Here is a 15283-nt window from a genome sequence, read left to right as displayed (position 1 = left end):
AATCAATGTTTGCACCAGAGAGAGAACAGAGGATACAGGAGTCGGAACAGTAGATGTAACAGAGGTCACAGTTGTCAAAGATGGCAAAGGAAGAGAGAGAATGGGGGCATCGTAGCCAGAGCTGTTGGAATAACAGCCATAAATTCAGGGCCAACCGGAGCAGATGAAACAGGCTGCTGTGACTGTAAAGGAACAGTGGAATATATCCTCTGCGGAGCATAAAGAGTTTGGGTCGAGATCCAACAACTCCTCTACGAAAGTATCATCTTCCGCCTTGGTCAGATAGGACTTATAAATATGCAACCGAAATCTCCTATCCTCGCATTCTATTCCTACCTCCTGTTTTTCTCTATCTTTTATTTTTTTTTTAAACAAATTTTATTGCCTTTTACATATTATACAGCAGGTCCGCTTTCCGCGGCGCCAGTAGACAAGAAACAGGATCAGCTTAAAGCATCACATTGCAGTCCTTATTTGGTCTAGTAACCCCAAGTCCTGAGTTTATCAGTCACCTATTCAGTCGAAGACCGCTTCCGCATACAACTGGGAAGAATCTCCCCTCCCTCCCCTCCCCAACAAATAACGAAAACCCTCCCTCTTCCCCTTCCCGCCCAGCACTGCTGTCTCCCTACTACATCTATTGAGCTCAGATAGGAGCCTCTCCTGTGCTTGAGATGGTGGTGATGGTGCTTCGCCGGAGCCCCTCTGTCACATATCTGTCGCATTTCTGTCCTCTTCTGTGTAGTTCTGTTAAGTGTTTTCCCCCTTTCGGGAGCTGTAGTGCTATTCTGTCCTAACCTGGCCCCTGGGGGTTCTATATTTGCTGTTTTTCTCTATCATATGCTACAGCTTTCTGTGTTAATGTTTGCATTCTCCCTTTCCGTGCTTCTTTCTCCTTTTTTTTTTAACTGCCTCTGCTTGTCCTCCTTTTGCTAAGTCCGAAGACAGTCAAATATCGACTGTCTACTATGTCTCTTCAACAACATTTTGATAGAAATCTAATCTTCTGTTCATCAAAAGAGCCTGTCAAAGGCTACTGCAACTCTCCATTGTCCCTCGAATATTTGTGCCATAATGTAGTAAACATAATAGGGCCAAGACCATGCTTCATATACATATCAAAATTATGGCTATCCTCAATAGGCGCAGGTTGGGCTTCCTCAAACTGGGCATCTGCAGAACAACCACAACAACATATACTCCAAACCTGGCTGAGACCAGGCATTGCAAAAAGAGTTATTTAACCTGGGAAAGTATTTGCAAACACTTTTCACCAAAACAGTCCTTAGACCGTAACAAATTCAAACCACAATGGTACCATATCCACATAGAACCAAAACAAACTCGCCTGATATCAGAAGTACAAACAAACCAGTTCTCCAATGCCGACACTTCATACCAAACGGTCAGAGCAAGGGTTTCGCCATTCAGTCCAGTCAGTATGACCACTGGGCGAGGCACCCTCAGGTGGGACAAAGGCCGCAGCTGCGAGAATCTACGCTTTTCATGCAGGGATCCCTGAGCTGTCGGTCCGACCTGATGATGCCCTCGTCCTCCCCTCCGTCCATGGAAAGGGGATGGGTTAACACCCGAAGGAGTCCCTGTTCGGCAACCAATTGAATGAAGTGACCCACTTAGGGCCATCCTGGTCACCCCTGACCACCTTTCCGCCTTCCGTACCAAATGAAGAGTCGATCAGCCAGTGGAGAATACAAACCAATAACTGTTTATTCATATACACTCTGAGTGGAGCCCGATGTGTGCGGTCGCTAGAAATGATACAGAGGGAACTAAAATCAACAAGCATAGAGATGCATTATGTAAGTTTAATGCTCTGGCAAAGACTCGCCCACAGTGGAATTTTCCAGGCAGATCGAACTAAACCACGAAATACAAAAAAAAAGTTTCAGTTCTTGTATCTTACACAACCTAACATAGTCCAAGGTCGTTCCACCCTAGGTCCGCCACCAGACAAGTGGGAGAGGGCTTCTATCTACTGAGAAAGCTATGTGCTGACATAAACAGCTTGCTCGTTACTGAAACATAACTTAACATTTGAGAAACAAAACTTAATAGAGGACATTTGACTCTGAAGAAGAGATGTGAAATGTTTTTGATGCGTTATCAGCAAATGTCTGTCCTGATGTAGGAAAACGAAGAAATTCGTCCATATAAGCTATTAATCTGATGCCCTAAGCTCTTGTGTGAGTTATAACCAGCTTCAGAACCTTGGTAAAACACCAAGGAGCTGAAGAAAGTCCAAAAGAGAGGCTTTTGAACTGATAAACTAAGTTTTTCCATTGGAACTGAACAAACTTCCTGAATGAATGGTGAATCGGAATTGAGAGATCCGCATCCTGAAGATCCAGGCAAACCATACAGTCTTTTTCCAACAAAGAATCTCTGAGATGGAGGATTGTCTCCTTCTTGAAATGATGATAAACAACATAAGTGTTAAAAGATCTTAGATTTATAACTGGCTGGAATTTCTTGTTCTTCTTTTGGACCAAGAACATTGTGCTTACAAAACCTGAAGGATGAAGATGTGAAATCTCCATTGTTTGTGAAGAAGGTATTGGATCTCTTGAGACATTGAGGTTTCTTGTTCCTTTGAAAAAGAAAGGGGAAAAGGAACCTTCTCCTGAACTGGAATTGCAGAACGCTCTATACAATAACCTTGTACTGCCTGAAGAACCCATGCTTCCGAGGTTAACCTGTTCCCAGCAGGGAAAAACAGACTTAACGGACCTCCTGGAGGATGGCCTGGAACAAGGACTCTTACCTGAGTTTTGATATCCTCTGTTTCTGAAACCATGGTGTCCAAAACCCCTGTTCTTCTGTGGATACAATGGAGGGTTGTAGTCTTGCAGCCATCCGAAGGAGCCTCTGGTTTGATTAAATGCACCCCTCGAGAAGTTGCGGCCAGCAAAGCGGCTCCAGCCTTTGCCGACCCGGTTACTAAAAATTATTTGTAAAGAAGGATGAGCTTTGTCTATAGAATTAAAAGTTGCCACATATTTGCGGAGTTCCTTGATAATTGAATCTCCAAAGAGCAAACCTCTTGACCCGTTCTTTGGATGCCAAATTACTAAATTTGGGGTCTATTTCCAGCAGTAAACTCTTGCGTCTTTCTTGGTAAATGTCTGATTTCACATTACCTAAAAGTCATATCGCTCTCTGGGCCCAGTTAGTCAGACTTGTCGGATCCACTTTGGTGCCTTCAATCCTAGCTTCCTTCGCCAAATGTAAAATTCTGGTAAGAGGACCAGTGCTATCCAACAATCTGTCCTGGCAATTGTTCCAGACCCTGTCCACTCCTTTTTTTTGGATGCTTTCCAAACTTAGTGAAAGATAAAAGCATATTCGGACCAATGGTGGGAGTAACTGCAATATATTCAGGCAGCGAAGGACAAGGACATTCGGAACGAAGTTGACTATGGGAACGTTTGTCCAAGGTCGACTAAGTTTATTAGAAACCTAGAGGGATACATGTTCATAAGGAGACCACATTGTGGAATTAGGGTGACAGTAAGTGTAGGATCATACATCGGCTGACCAGAAAAATCAAGTAATGAATTAAAAGTAGTATAAGATTTTGATAACTCTCCCAGTTCGTTAAGAGAAGTTTTACGCCTCTTCTCTGCAGGCCCAGACCAGATCATTGTCTGGATCATCCTTATCCATATTATCATCTGTTTCACACGTCCTCATCAGTATCTCATAATTGAACAACTTTATTGGGTATTTTGGTCTTCTTTGAAGTATTATTTTCCTCAGAAAGAGGTTGAATAAAAGGAGTCTTTAGCCGTAACCTCAAAATCAGAAAAACGTTTTTTTGCTATTTTTGCATTAATATCAGAATCATTGGCCAATTTTTTTTTTTTTTTTTTGCACAGAAGCTTCAAAAGTTTTAGAAATATTAGACATCGAACTGCAAACAGATTGGTGTACTGAAACTTTTATAAATAAATTCAAATTATCTTTATACATCTGAGCTGCCTCATCTTCAGAATACATTTCCATATAACAATAGACCACTAACATCTATACAAAATCAAGGTAACTGTCACTTTAATCACTACCGCAAAGAGAAACTAAGGGAAAAAAAAATAATGAGCCTCAACGCAGCCGCAGAAATGCTCTGGCCGAGGGCATGAGTGGAGGTGGGGCCGTAGGTGTGTGAAAAAGAGAGAAGAGGTGGGCCGTTGACACGAAGCGGCAGGAAGAGGCAGACAGACTCGTAGTCCAAAATAGCTGCCTCAGCTATAGGGCGGCAGAAGCTTCATTGTTAATGCGGCTAAATCCTGGAATTCTTTTCCGTTATCCATGAGAAAAATGTCCAATCTCATGGCCTTCAGGAAAGCATTAAAAGCATGGCTGTTCTCCAATTAATTTTTTTTAAACTCTCAAACTCTTCCAGCCCACAGCAGGCCTTCACACAGCACCAGGACACCTTTGGGTAACAGTTGCGCTCTACAAATACCACTAACATTAACATTAACATCAGGGAAAGGAAATATACGAAAAAGATCAAGCAACGTGGCCCACGACCTTCGGCACGAAAGGCAATGCCGGAAAGGTGCAGAGCAGTGTATCACCAAAGGCTGAGTTACGAAAGGCGCTGACGACTTCAGAGGCGGTGAAGGTCAACGGTGTCTGCGGATCCAAAAAGACGTTGGTACAAAGAAAATTGACTGAGAACCAGGTGACCTTAAATAAACACCACAAAGGTAATATATCACAATATAAATTTGTAAACAACATGGTTTACTACTAAAACATAATATGCACCTTCAAAAAGACAACTTATCTTGACTGTGAGCAGCAAGAAAAGAGGACTTGTTGCTCCCTGTCAAGATATTTATAGATCTGCCTTTTAACGATTGGTTGTTTTTTCGCTTTATGACAGCATGCTGTAGTTTTCCTCTCTAAGCAGGCTGAGTTTTGTAGTTTTTCTTGGCTGCTGTTAAAATAAAGGCAGGAAAAGATAGCATAATAGGAGCCTTCGGGTCTTGTGATAAAATTCCAGAGAGAATGATTTAATTCTATTTAAAGCAAGTGCTGGTACAATGTCTTTTCCCTCATAAGCCCACATTCCAATTCCAGAATGCTCTTTGAGAACTAGCAATACCTTCAAACACTGTTCAGCATACAGCAACACATCATGCAGTATAGACTGCAACCTGTGAAATTGACTCCCGTGCTTTTTGCCCACACTGACCATTCTGCACTGCCAGAAAAATGTCCCACATGGAGAGATCCTTCTACACACTGGTATTGATTTTAAAATGTCAGGAAAAGAAACTACAGCAGCACAAAATGCAAACGTTTGTGACAATTATGATCAAATACTAAGCTTGCACAGCTGTTACATTCTTCAAATTCCTGTGCTTGTGCCCTCATGAGCTCCCCTAAATGGAAATGAAATTTCACAGAGTAAACTGCTGTGCTAATTGATATGTGAATTGTTCATGTATTCAGATAAATTAAAACCAGCATTTCCAAAAGGGGTATATTTCACCTTACTGATGCCTCGCCAAAACATTGGTGATGGTAAAGATGTATCAGTCCTAGGTATTGGGGAGAGGGTTGACTAACATTTACATGAAATATGTACATTAACATTTACATTAAATATGTGCATGTATCTTCTAAACTTTAATTTATTCAAAATGATTTCCATTTGTACCTTGACTCCACCATACAATGGCTGCCCACATATGCCAATAATTACCATCATTAAGCCTAAGTCCTCATTCTGCTAGTGTGGGCACTATCGAGCCATTGCCACAGTATGTCATGAATTACTACCAAAATTCAAGGGCCAGCGTTTTAGCATGGGGTAGTGCCATAGAAGATTACCATATTGTGGGAAGGATGCTCACAGAATGATAATAATTACCACTGTACTGTTAGGAGCACCATTATACCATGGATGGGCACACTCAGCTATTGATGTGCACAATATGTCAAGAATTGCCACCATTCTGTCAGGAACAACTTTATACCACAGATAGGTCTATCATATCAAGAATGCCTACGATATGCAAGTTATTACAACCATTCTATCTGGACTACATTTTACCGGGGTGAGCAAGATGCTATGGATATTGGCAAGAGATACCATTGTTATGTGAGGACATGCATTTTGACAGGAATGGCAATGGCTTCCCTCCCAGGGATCCTCTGAGGTTGCCAAGAATTGCCACCATTTTGACAGGGTGAACATTTTAGTATGCTGGGCTTGGCATCATCCCATGGATTCCCACAAGTTGCCTAGAATTACCATCATTAGGCTAGGGCCAGTATTTTACCAGGGGCAGGCAATGGGCATTATCTCATGGATGCCCATTACTTGCCTACAATTACCATCATTATGCTAGGGGCAGTATTTTACCAGGAGCGGGCAGTAGGCATTATCCCATGGATGCCCACAGGTTGATAAGAATTACCACCATTATACCAAGGCTAGAATTTTACCAGGGTGACAAGTAGGCACAACATACACACACCTCACACAGACACGTGTACACCCGCAGACACGTATACATACATTAAGGCACTCAGCCATGCACTTGTGCACGACTGCAGAAACACAACATCAAATTATTTTTCAAAACTTGCCTTCCACTCAGCACTGTTGTTCCGCCTCTTGCTGCTGCTCTGGATTGAAGCTCTTCTCCCTCAAACATTTGGCTACGGCTCCTAGTTAGCACTTTACTATGAGGAATTTGGCAAGCAGCAGTGGCTCAGAGTAAGTTGGAAAAGGAGCAAAAGGAAGTATCTGAAGGGGACAAAGGGAGAGAGCTTGAAGCGGGAAGGAAAGGGGTGAAGGGCTCACATGCAGGTGTGCTACACAATTTGGAAAAGTGTGTGCTGTTATGCTTCCCGGTGTCAAAGCTTAGCCATTTGGCAGAGGGATTCCTTTATTTGAGATTTTTACCCTTGCTGGAAAGTCTAGAAGCATAAACTCTGTTTTATTGCAGGTAGAAAGTTTCATCCATGTGCATAAAAAGAAGATGGTGACTATTCCCATGATGCGGTGTAAAAAGTACTTTCTGATAGAGAGTTGTAACTGGAGATTCCTCACCTTTTGAATATCCCCAGACTATCTGGAAACTTTTGCAGAGCAGTTCCCTTGCACACCTACAGGTGGTGGTGTTCTACCTCATGCCACTCTGTCCCACGCAGAAGTGACGGTGGTACCAGTATATATGTGCCACCTGCTCACGCGTGGCGGCAGTTCATTTCTTTCCGCACCAACCGACACAGATCTGGAGCTTTAACTGTCATTCAACAGATTTGGGGTTTTTGCCCTTAATAAATTCACAAGTGTGTGGAAAAAATGTCACCTAAACCAACAGGTTTTGATCCCTGTAAGGACTGTACCCAGCAAATGACGATTACAGATTCTTACGATATCTGCCTTTGGTGTCTTTGCTCCGGTCACAACTCGAAGTTGTGTTCCTCTTGTGACAAGATAAACAAAAAGGCTATCAGCGACTGGATGGCGAAGCTTGTGGTCACTGAGATGAGGAAGTTGAAGACCTGTTCCATATCGAATTCAAGGGTGCATCGATCTCAGACGAAGTCGAGAGCATGAAATCGGTCCCTCCCCCATGGACATTCTCGTGACCGGGCTTCATCGAAGTCAGGTAAGCCAAAGAAGAGCCATAAAAAAACGAAAAATTCCAAGCATGGTTCACCTTTAACTCTCCACGAACACAATTTTGGGTTGCATGACGCGTGGGCACCTCTAGGCCTCGCAGACTTTCTCTCTTTAAGTTGTCGGCTTCCTTACTGTTCCCATTTCAGTTCCCATCTGATCAGGTGGCAACGCCGGATCAGCTTCAGTAGCTTAAAATGGCTAAGGGCAATATCTTTGGTGCCACACCGAATCCCACTGGAACACCTTCGGGCTTCATGGGTCACAGGAGACCTTTGGCTTGATAACTGTCAGCAGAATCTTCCTCGATGCCAGCTATGCCTCTTGACTTCGTCCCGGGCTGGATACTGTCACTGGCTCCCGTTCCGTTAAATCCAGATCTAACAACATCTGTTGTTCCATTCTTGTCTTCACATCTGACACCACAGTTACAGTGGCTGACAGAGCTGGCTCCGATAGCGGTGCAAATTACAACGTCGCGGACTCCAGTTGAACACCTGATTGTTTTATCGGACACCAAAGCCCATGTTTCTCCACCTAGGATATGTGTTCTGAACCTGACTATTCTACAAAGGAGTTCATTTTTGATGAAGAATATTAGTCCTTTGAGCAAGGTGATGATTTTGATTAACTCAAGGATGCCAGTGGCTATAATATCTCTGCACACATTGATCTGGCTTCTAATCTGGCCATTGCCACTGAAGAGACTGCGTCTTTCAAGACAATCATCAGGAGGGCGTCAGAGACCCGTAATCATAACCTACCTACTCAGGATGTAAAGACAACACTCCTTACAGAGGTTTTTAATATGGCACAGCCTTCTATGTAGCCCTTATTGCCTTTTTATAATGCCCTTACAAATGTGCTGGTGGGCACCTGGGCAAAGCCGGGTTCTTGCCCCCCCAGCTCATCGACAGGAGGTAAGAAGACATAGGCCTTCTCCTGGGAATATTGATTATTATTTTTTTTTAAATTTTATTACAGCATCCAATTTTAGAGAGTCTTGTTCTACAAGTCGTATCAACCTAAATGCCTTTCCATCGACCCCACCTGATAGAGAATCAAAAAAGATGGGAGCATTAGCAAAGAGCTTTTTCTCTTCGACCTCTCTGACCCTCAGGTTTATTAATACATCGTGCTTCCTCTGGAGATATACTCATGGAGTATGGGAGAAAGCAGTGGATGTCCTGCTAGCAGTCCCTTAGAAAGTACGTCAGATTTTGCACCATTTGATCTCTGATGGTCAGGGTGCTGCAAAATTCTCAATCAAGTTAGCTGGACACTGACTGTTTGGGAAGTGCAGTCTGCACCAGTATGGTGCTTTGGTGCCATGCCTGGATTTTTTCCCACTGGCTTCCCAACCGATGTCCAACACTCACTCATGGACATGCCCTTTAATGGCTGTAGGCTATTTGGGGCAAAACCTGATTCTGCCCTTGAAAGGTTCAAGCAGAGTAAGCCCACTGCCCTTTCTTTAGGCTTAGCTCCACCAACAAGACTGCTTTTGGAACAACAACGCCCTTCTTGAAGGTTTGGAATGGGTTATCTGCAAAGACAAATGCAGTAGTCCTTTCAGCATCAACAGATATATCAATCTCTTACGTGATGAGGTCAAGGAGCTAGTCGTCAGTGTTCAGGTTCCCAGGGGCAACGTTCGACTCAGACCCCAGCCCCCCCTTCTGCAGCCATAGTAAAACCCTTTTAATTTACCATTTATAAAACATGATTGACTGGTTGGAGGTTGCATCATCACTTACCTCCTTGGATGGAGTAGCAACACCTCAGATCAGTGGGTGCCGCAGATCATGGAACAAGGTTATACTCTACCCTTTCTCTCCTTTCCTCTAAATATACCAATCACAGCACAACATATCCTGGAGGATCACCTGTCTAGACTCCAAGAAGAAGTTTAGCTCTGTTCGCCAAGGGAGCAATAGAGACGGTACCAGTTTCATAAATCAGGAATGGTTCTTACTGCCGTTACTCTCTCATACCGAAAAAGGATGGAGGCCTTCTTCCCATCTTAGATATTCGCCCTCTGAACTTCTTCCTGAGGAAAGACAAAGTCAAGATGCTCATCCTGGCCCAAGTTCTGTCTGCCCTCTGGATGGTAGTGCTGGACTAGCAGGATGCATATTTCCATATTCTTGTTGTGCAGCCCCACAGACATTACCTAAGATTTCAGGTGGGTCAGGAGCATTTTCAGTTTTCTGTGTTTGTCGTTTGTCTTAGCAGTGCCCACGGGTGTTCACAAAGGTGAAGATGGTAAGTGCAACCCATCTGTGGAAGTTGGTAAAACCAGTCTTCCCATATCTTGACGACAGGCTACTGAAGGTGAACTAACCTCAAATAGTCACAAACCACCTCTAGATGACGGTCGATCTGTTGACATTGTTGAAGTTTTTCATCAAGGTGCTGAAGTCACACCAGACTCCTTCACAATGACTTCATTACAGCCAGCCTGGACATTGTACTTTTCTGAGCCATCCCTCCACTTCACTGAGGACAGCATATTTGGGCTATGATTCTGATGTTTCACCTGTAGCCTGGGTCTCAGTGAGGTCTGCTCTGAGGCTTCTGGGCCCTTTGGCCTCCTGCATCCTGCTTGTGGACCGCGCCGGGTGGGACATGCAGGCTCTGCAATAGGATCTGAAGTATCAGTGGGCTCAGCACCAAGGAAATCTGTGAGATTCCAGGTGTTGGAGTAGACTGTGAAAAACCTGCAGTGGTGGCTGCTCGTCTGCAATTGGGCCGACAGCAGACCTGTCGCCCTGCCCCACCCAGAACTTTCCATTGTGATGGCTGCATCATTACTAAACAAGGAGGTCATCTGCGTGAAATGAAGATCAGAGGACTCTGGTCTCCGGTGGAGTATCACCTCCATATCTGCTGGAGTTACAAGCTATTCACTTGGCGCTGAAGGGCTTCCTCCTGGCCATCAAGGGAGAATGAATGCTGGTGCTTACAGACAACACATCGCCTTTTGCTATTGCAGCAATCCGGGCGGAGTGGGTTTGTGGACCCTGTGCTGGAAGGCTCCTCTTCTCTGGAAATGGTGTAATGCACAAGGCATTTCCGTGATAGCACCGTACCTGCAAATTCTTTATACACCAGAGCAGACAAACCCAGCTGATATTGCCTAACTTATCAAGAAGAGCAGTTACACTCTGAGGGGGAAACTTGACTTTGTTTATTTGCTGCCGCAGAGAATGTGCAGTGCCCAAGCTTTTGCATGCTAGAATTTCAAAGGCAGTCTTCTTCAGGCCACGCCTTTTTCCTACATTGGGACGACAAAAGGCAGTCTTCCTTAGGCCAAGCCATACCACCCCTGTCTCTCCTGCCCAGAGTACGCAAGAAAATCAAGAGAGACCTTGCTCAAGTCATCCTATGGGTTTGTGAATGGGCAAGGAGCATGTGGTACCAAGAACTTCTGGCCATAAGCACGTCTCCTTCAATGTGGCTACCTCTTTGGTAGGATCTACTGTCGCATCAAAAGGGCCAAGGCATGCACAACCTAAACCTCCATGCAAGGCGATTGAGCAACAAAGAGTTAATAGGATTCGATCTTTCTTCAGAAGGAGTCAGTTTCATTCTGGCAGCCAGGCGTCTTCCCCAAAAGTAGATTTGCAGGAAGTTGGGAGAAGTCTGTAGTGTGGTGTACCTCTCATTACATCCAAATCGTACAAGTTTCTTTATCTGATATTTTGTTATTTTTTTGATCATTGACAAAGCAAGACCAGCTGGGCCAGGGTTAAAGGCTAATTATTGGCCATATTTTCCTGTTTTTTATTGTTTACCCGATTAGCCATCCTTCTTCAGATCATCTGTTGTGAAAATGAGACTCTTATATTTTCCCACCTACTCCTTTTATAATTTCGCAGCGGGATCTAAATCTTGTCTTGACTTACCTGATTTGCTTGTCCTTTGATCCTATGCACAGTTGTCCATTATGCCCACTTGCGCTTAAAACAGTGTGCCTCATTTCCATAACACATGCAAGGCGGGTGAGTGAGCTTCAGGATTTACCTTCTGATCAACCATTTGCCTCCTTATTATCAGACAAGTTGGTCCTTGAACAAAGGTGAAATTCCTGCCTAAGGTAGTCATGCCCTTTCATGTAGGGCAATCCATCACCTTATCAACATTGTATGCACTGCCACATACATCAAAGTAGTTGGAACTACATTGCCTTTATCCTAAGAGGGCCCTTAGTTTTTACATTGAGAGGAATTTATACAGGATGATCAACCGTTTGTCGGGTTTCCTGTAGCAAAGTAGGGCAAGGCAAAACAGAAAAGAGTCATTTCTAGATAGATGGTTTTATGTATTAAGATCTTTTATGGGCTAGCCAAGAAACAGCCCAAGAAGGTTTGAATGCTCACCCCACAAAGGGTAAAGGCTGCTACCACTGCGTTGGTGCGCGGTGTGCCAATTATAGACATGTGCTCAGCTCTATGTGGTTTTCCCTCTACACATTTACAAGCATTACCGCCTGGACAGCTAGGTTTTGGTGGGACGGGCCTTTTGCTCAATCTGTCCTGCACGATTTCCTGGTCTGAATCATTCCACTGTCCCGTCACATGTGGAGATGTACTGCTTAGGTATCTATTCAAAAGACGCGGAATGTGGGGACTGGAGTCTCAATCAGAAGAACAAGTTACTTACCTTTGGTAACACCTTTTCTGGTAGTCTCTGTCTAACTGCAGATTCTAGACATTATCTAGTTCGGCTGCAAAACACTGTGATGCCTTAAGCAAAATAGTCCAAATTCAACTGTCAAAATCGTTTGCTCAGACACCAATGTAATGCTGGTTACCTAGTATAATAAAATATTTTTACATTTGATCCCCCTTTATGTGGGAAAACAAAGCTTGGACAATTTCTGCCACCTTGCCTAATGCAGAACTCTGTTGTGCCAACAACTCTCAACTTCTAGCAGCTGCCAAGGTCCTCAGCTTATGGAGTGGCTGCCTATAGTTCTGGCTGAGTCACATAGGTTCTTTTTGTTGCTTTAGTTTTTTTTTTTTACTATTGAGGTCACCCGACATAGTCCCCGAGTCATTCAACCTAATCTCCAACATATCTGTTCCAAATAGTATGCACTGGCTAGCTAGAGCTCTACAGGTATTTACTGAAGTCTTGCTGCCTACTAATTTATGTTTTTTTTGTAACTATCGAGATGTCCAATGTAGGTCCAGAAGGTCTAAATCCATGCTCGATTTTCATATTAATCTCAGATTTTGTAAAAGAGTTTCATTCCCTCTTGGACCTGCTTTGTTTTAGGTTGCACTTCAAGTCCATAAGGGCGCTCCAAGGATGGAAGGAGGCAGCCTTTGTATGAGATAAAAGAACTGTGTGAGAAAGTGCAAGGCAGCATTCATCTTCACTAAATGTGAAGTGGCATCCATCTCCTGGAGAAGTGTTAGGATAATTTTTGCTAGTGGGAAGATTCTTATTTCAAAAGGAATTGTGAGGAAACGGGGTGAATATTTGTGTCTGTGTATTAGAAGTCAGTATAGCGTCCATTAAGAGTTGGACTTTCGGGGTAATGGGATAATTTGTCTCCATGAAATGGTGTGTGCTGTGCATTCGGTGGGGGCTGTGTGTTTATGTGAACTTGCATGATGCTAGCGGCACAATGGGCTGAGGATTGAGGGTTCACTAGCTAGGGTGTGGCGGTTCTGCTGCTGCAGTAAGGATGTCTTAGGGGGATACTCTGGACCTGCACTTCCTGTTTCCAAGTCTCTGTATGATTTCAGCTCTGATAATGTTTTTAAGGCATCTGGAGACAAACGTTCCTAGCTCACGCCAGCCTCAACCAGGACCTGCAGCAACACCTGGACTCCCAGTGTACTGCTGCCAGGACCCGTGATGAGCACAGACCTGTGTGTCGAGCCCCACCACGAGCTGCCCGGAAGAAGATGGAGAAACAGCCACCTGTGCAGAAACGGCACCACCACAGAGCTCGACAGGCTGCCCCTCCGGCCGCTAGAAGGCAGCCTCCTCCAGCTGACATTCAGACTGTTCCTCCAAATGATGATGACAGTTTCTGGGACTTTTATGATCAACCCATTGTACCTATTTAATCAGGGGCCCCCAGCCTTGGGCGCTAATGTGAGGGTGCAATCGGACAGGAACTTGGGGTAATGTTGGGAGAAGCAGTAATGAATATTAAACTCTCCATCCCACCCAACGTCCGTCCTTTCCTGGTCATCACAAATGAATCGCTTCTTACAGCTGGACTGTACAGATACCATTATTGATAGATAGATAGATTGATTAATTCATTCATGGTCCGCTGCCAGCACTACTCTGGTTTCAGTAAAGTACAAGGTACCGCACACCTGTATGCTGCCCTCAATTAACCGAGGAAGTGTCCTTCACACAGTCATGTAAAAATGTTCTATCAGGAAGGGCAGAGGTATCCTGTACGATTAGATATGCAGAGTATCATGAAGAATAGGGCGAATATCTGTAGATGCCAGGCACCAGTTCCCCTACAATGTGGTACTACTGCATAGGAAACTGGAATAAGCTAACCGGGAGGGCTGATAACTGTTGCAAAGATCCTGGTGTAACCTGCAGGTTTCATGTTTGAATCCCAGGGTGGCCCACAGCATTATTCTTTAGAGGTACACAACTGGGCAGCTTCAGAGTGATGACGCTTACTAAATGTGCATCTCCCAAATTGATGTATTGTGTGTTCTGTTTGATTAATGACTATTGGTGTCTCATTGCTACATAGTCTTAAAAATATTTTGACCAAGACTCAACTCAAAATACTCCTGTAACTCTGATGCTTGTCGTCACGTAGTCTGAAATCTGAAATTTGTTCTTGTTGCAGGCTGTCTCATGTTTCTTTGATTTCAACAGAATTAAAAAATATTATAAGAATAATCAATGTAAAGTTGTTGTTTTTTTCTTATTTCTCATTTCCAGTTATATTCCAATTAATCAGATTGAATCAGACTTTGTTTGGAGACTGTTTTTTAAACAGGGGTAAATGTGCTGTATGGTATGCGAAGAAAACAGAATGATGGGAAAAGGCTGATATCCTGCATATATGATATAGAATAAAGGGAGCCCCAACAATGGAACTCATTAAAGTCCCCAAGAAACTTTTCGAGTTTTTCAAGCAGCAATCAGTGGCAGGCCCAAGCAACTCTGACTCCGGAGGCAGCCCACCCTCTTGCGATGATCTTGCTGCTTTCTTCACTGAGAAATCAAGGCTCATCACTATTGAACTCGCTACTAAGAAAGCGCTATTGCCATCCCCCAGGTCCACACCTCCCCCTGACCTCTCAGACAAGCGCAAACCAATCAGCCTGAACACCAAGAACAATGCGACATGGGGCACCTTTACCCCATTCAGTGAAAAAGGCATCTACTAGATTCTTCAGAACATCAATCCTTCTAACCACTTCAGTGACCTGCTGCCACTGGCCATCTACAAAGAAATCAAGAATGTACTCATCCCCACCTGGACAAGGATTGTAAACGCTTCTCTGTCACAAGACACGATCCCAGACTGCCTAAAAGCAGCGCAGGTATCACCCATACTAAAAAAACCTAACGCAGATAAAACTGACCTCAATAATTTCTGCCCTATCTCCAGCA

The 15283-nt window shown here is 43.9% G+C and overlaps 1 protein-coding gene across 2 annotated transcripts in view; it reads left to right on the top strand.

Annotated features, from left to right (window-relative positions):
- CIMIP4 (ciliary microtubule inner protein 4) overlaps positions 1–14557 on the top strand; it is a 317064-nt gene extending 302507 nt beyond the window's left edge. For both annotated transcript variants that reach the window (XM_085601334.1, XM_085601335.1), the window contains exon 11: positions 13445–14557. In XM_085601334.1, coding sequence (XP_085457460.1) covers positions 13445–13752 — 308 coding nt within the window. In that variant the 3' untranslated portion in view covers positions 13753–14557. The remainder of the gene's footprint in view (positions 1–13444) is intronic.
- The last annotated feature ends 726 nt before the right edge of the window (positions 14558–15283 follow it).

Source organism: Triturus cristatus, chromosome 4_2 (genome assembly GCF_964204655.1).
Source record: "Triturus cristatus chromosome 4_2, aTriCri1.1, whole genome shotgun sequence".
NCBI classification, from domain to species: domain Eukaryota; kingdom Metazoa; phylum Chordata; class Amphibia; order Caudata; family Salamandridae; genus Triturus; species Triturus cristatus.
Note: the sequence above shows the minus strand (reverse complement) of the source record. Positions and strands in the feature narration are given on the sequence as shown.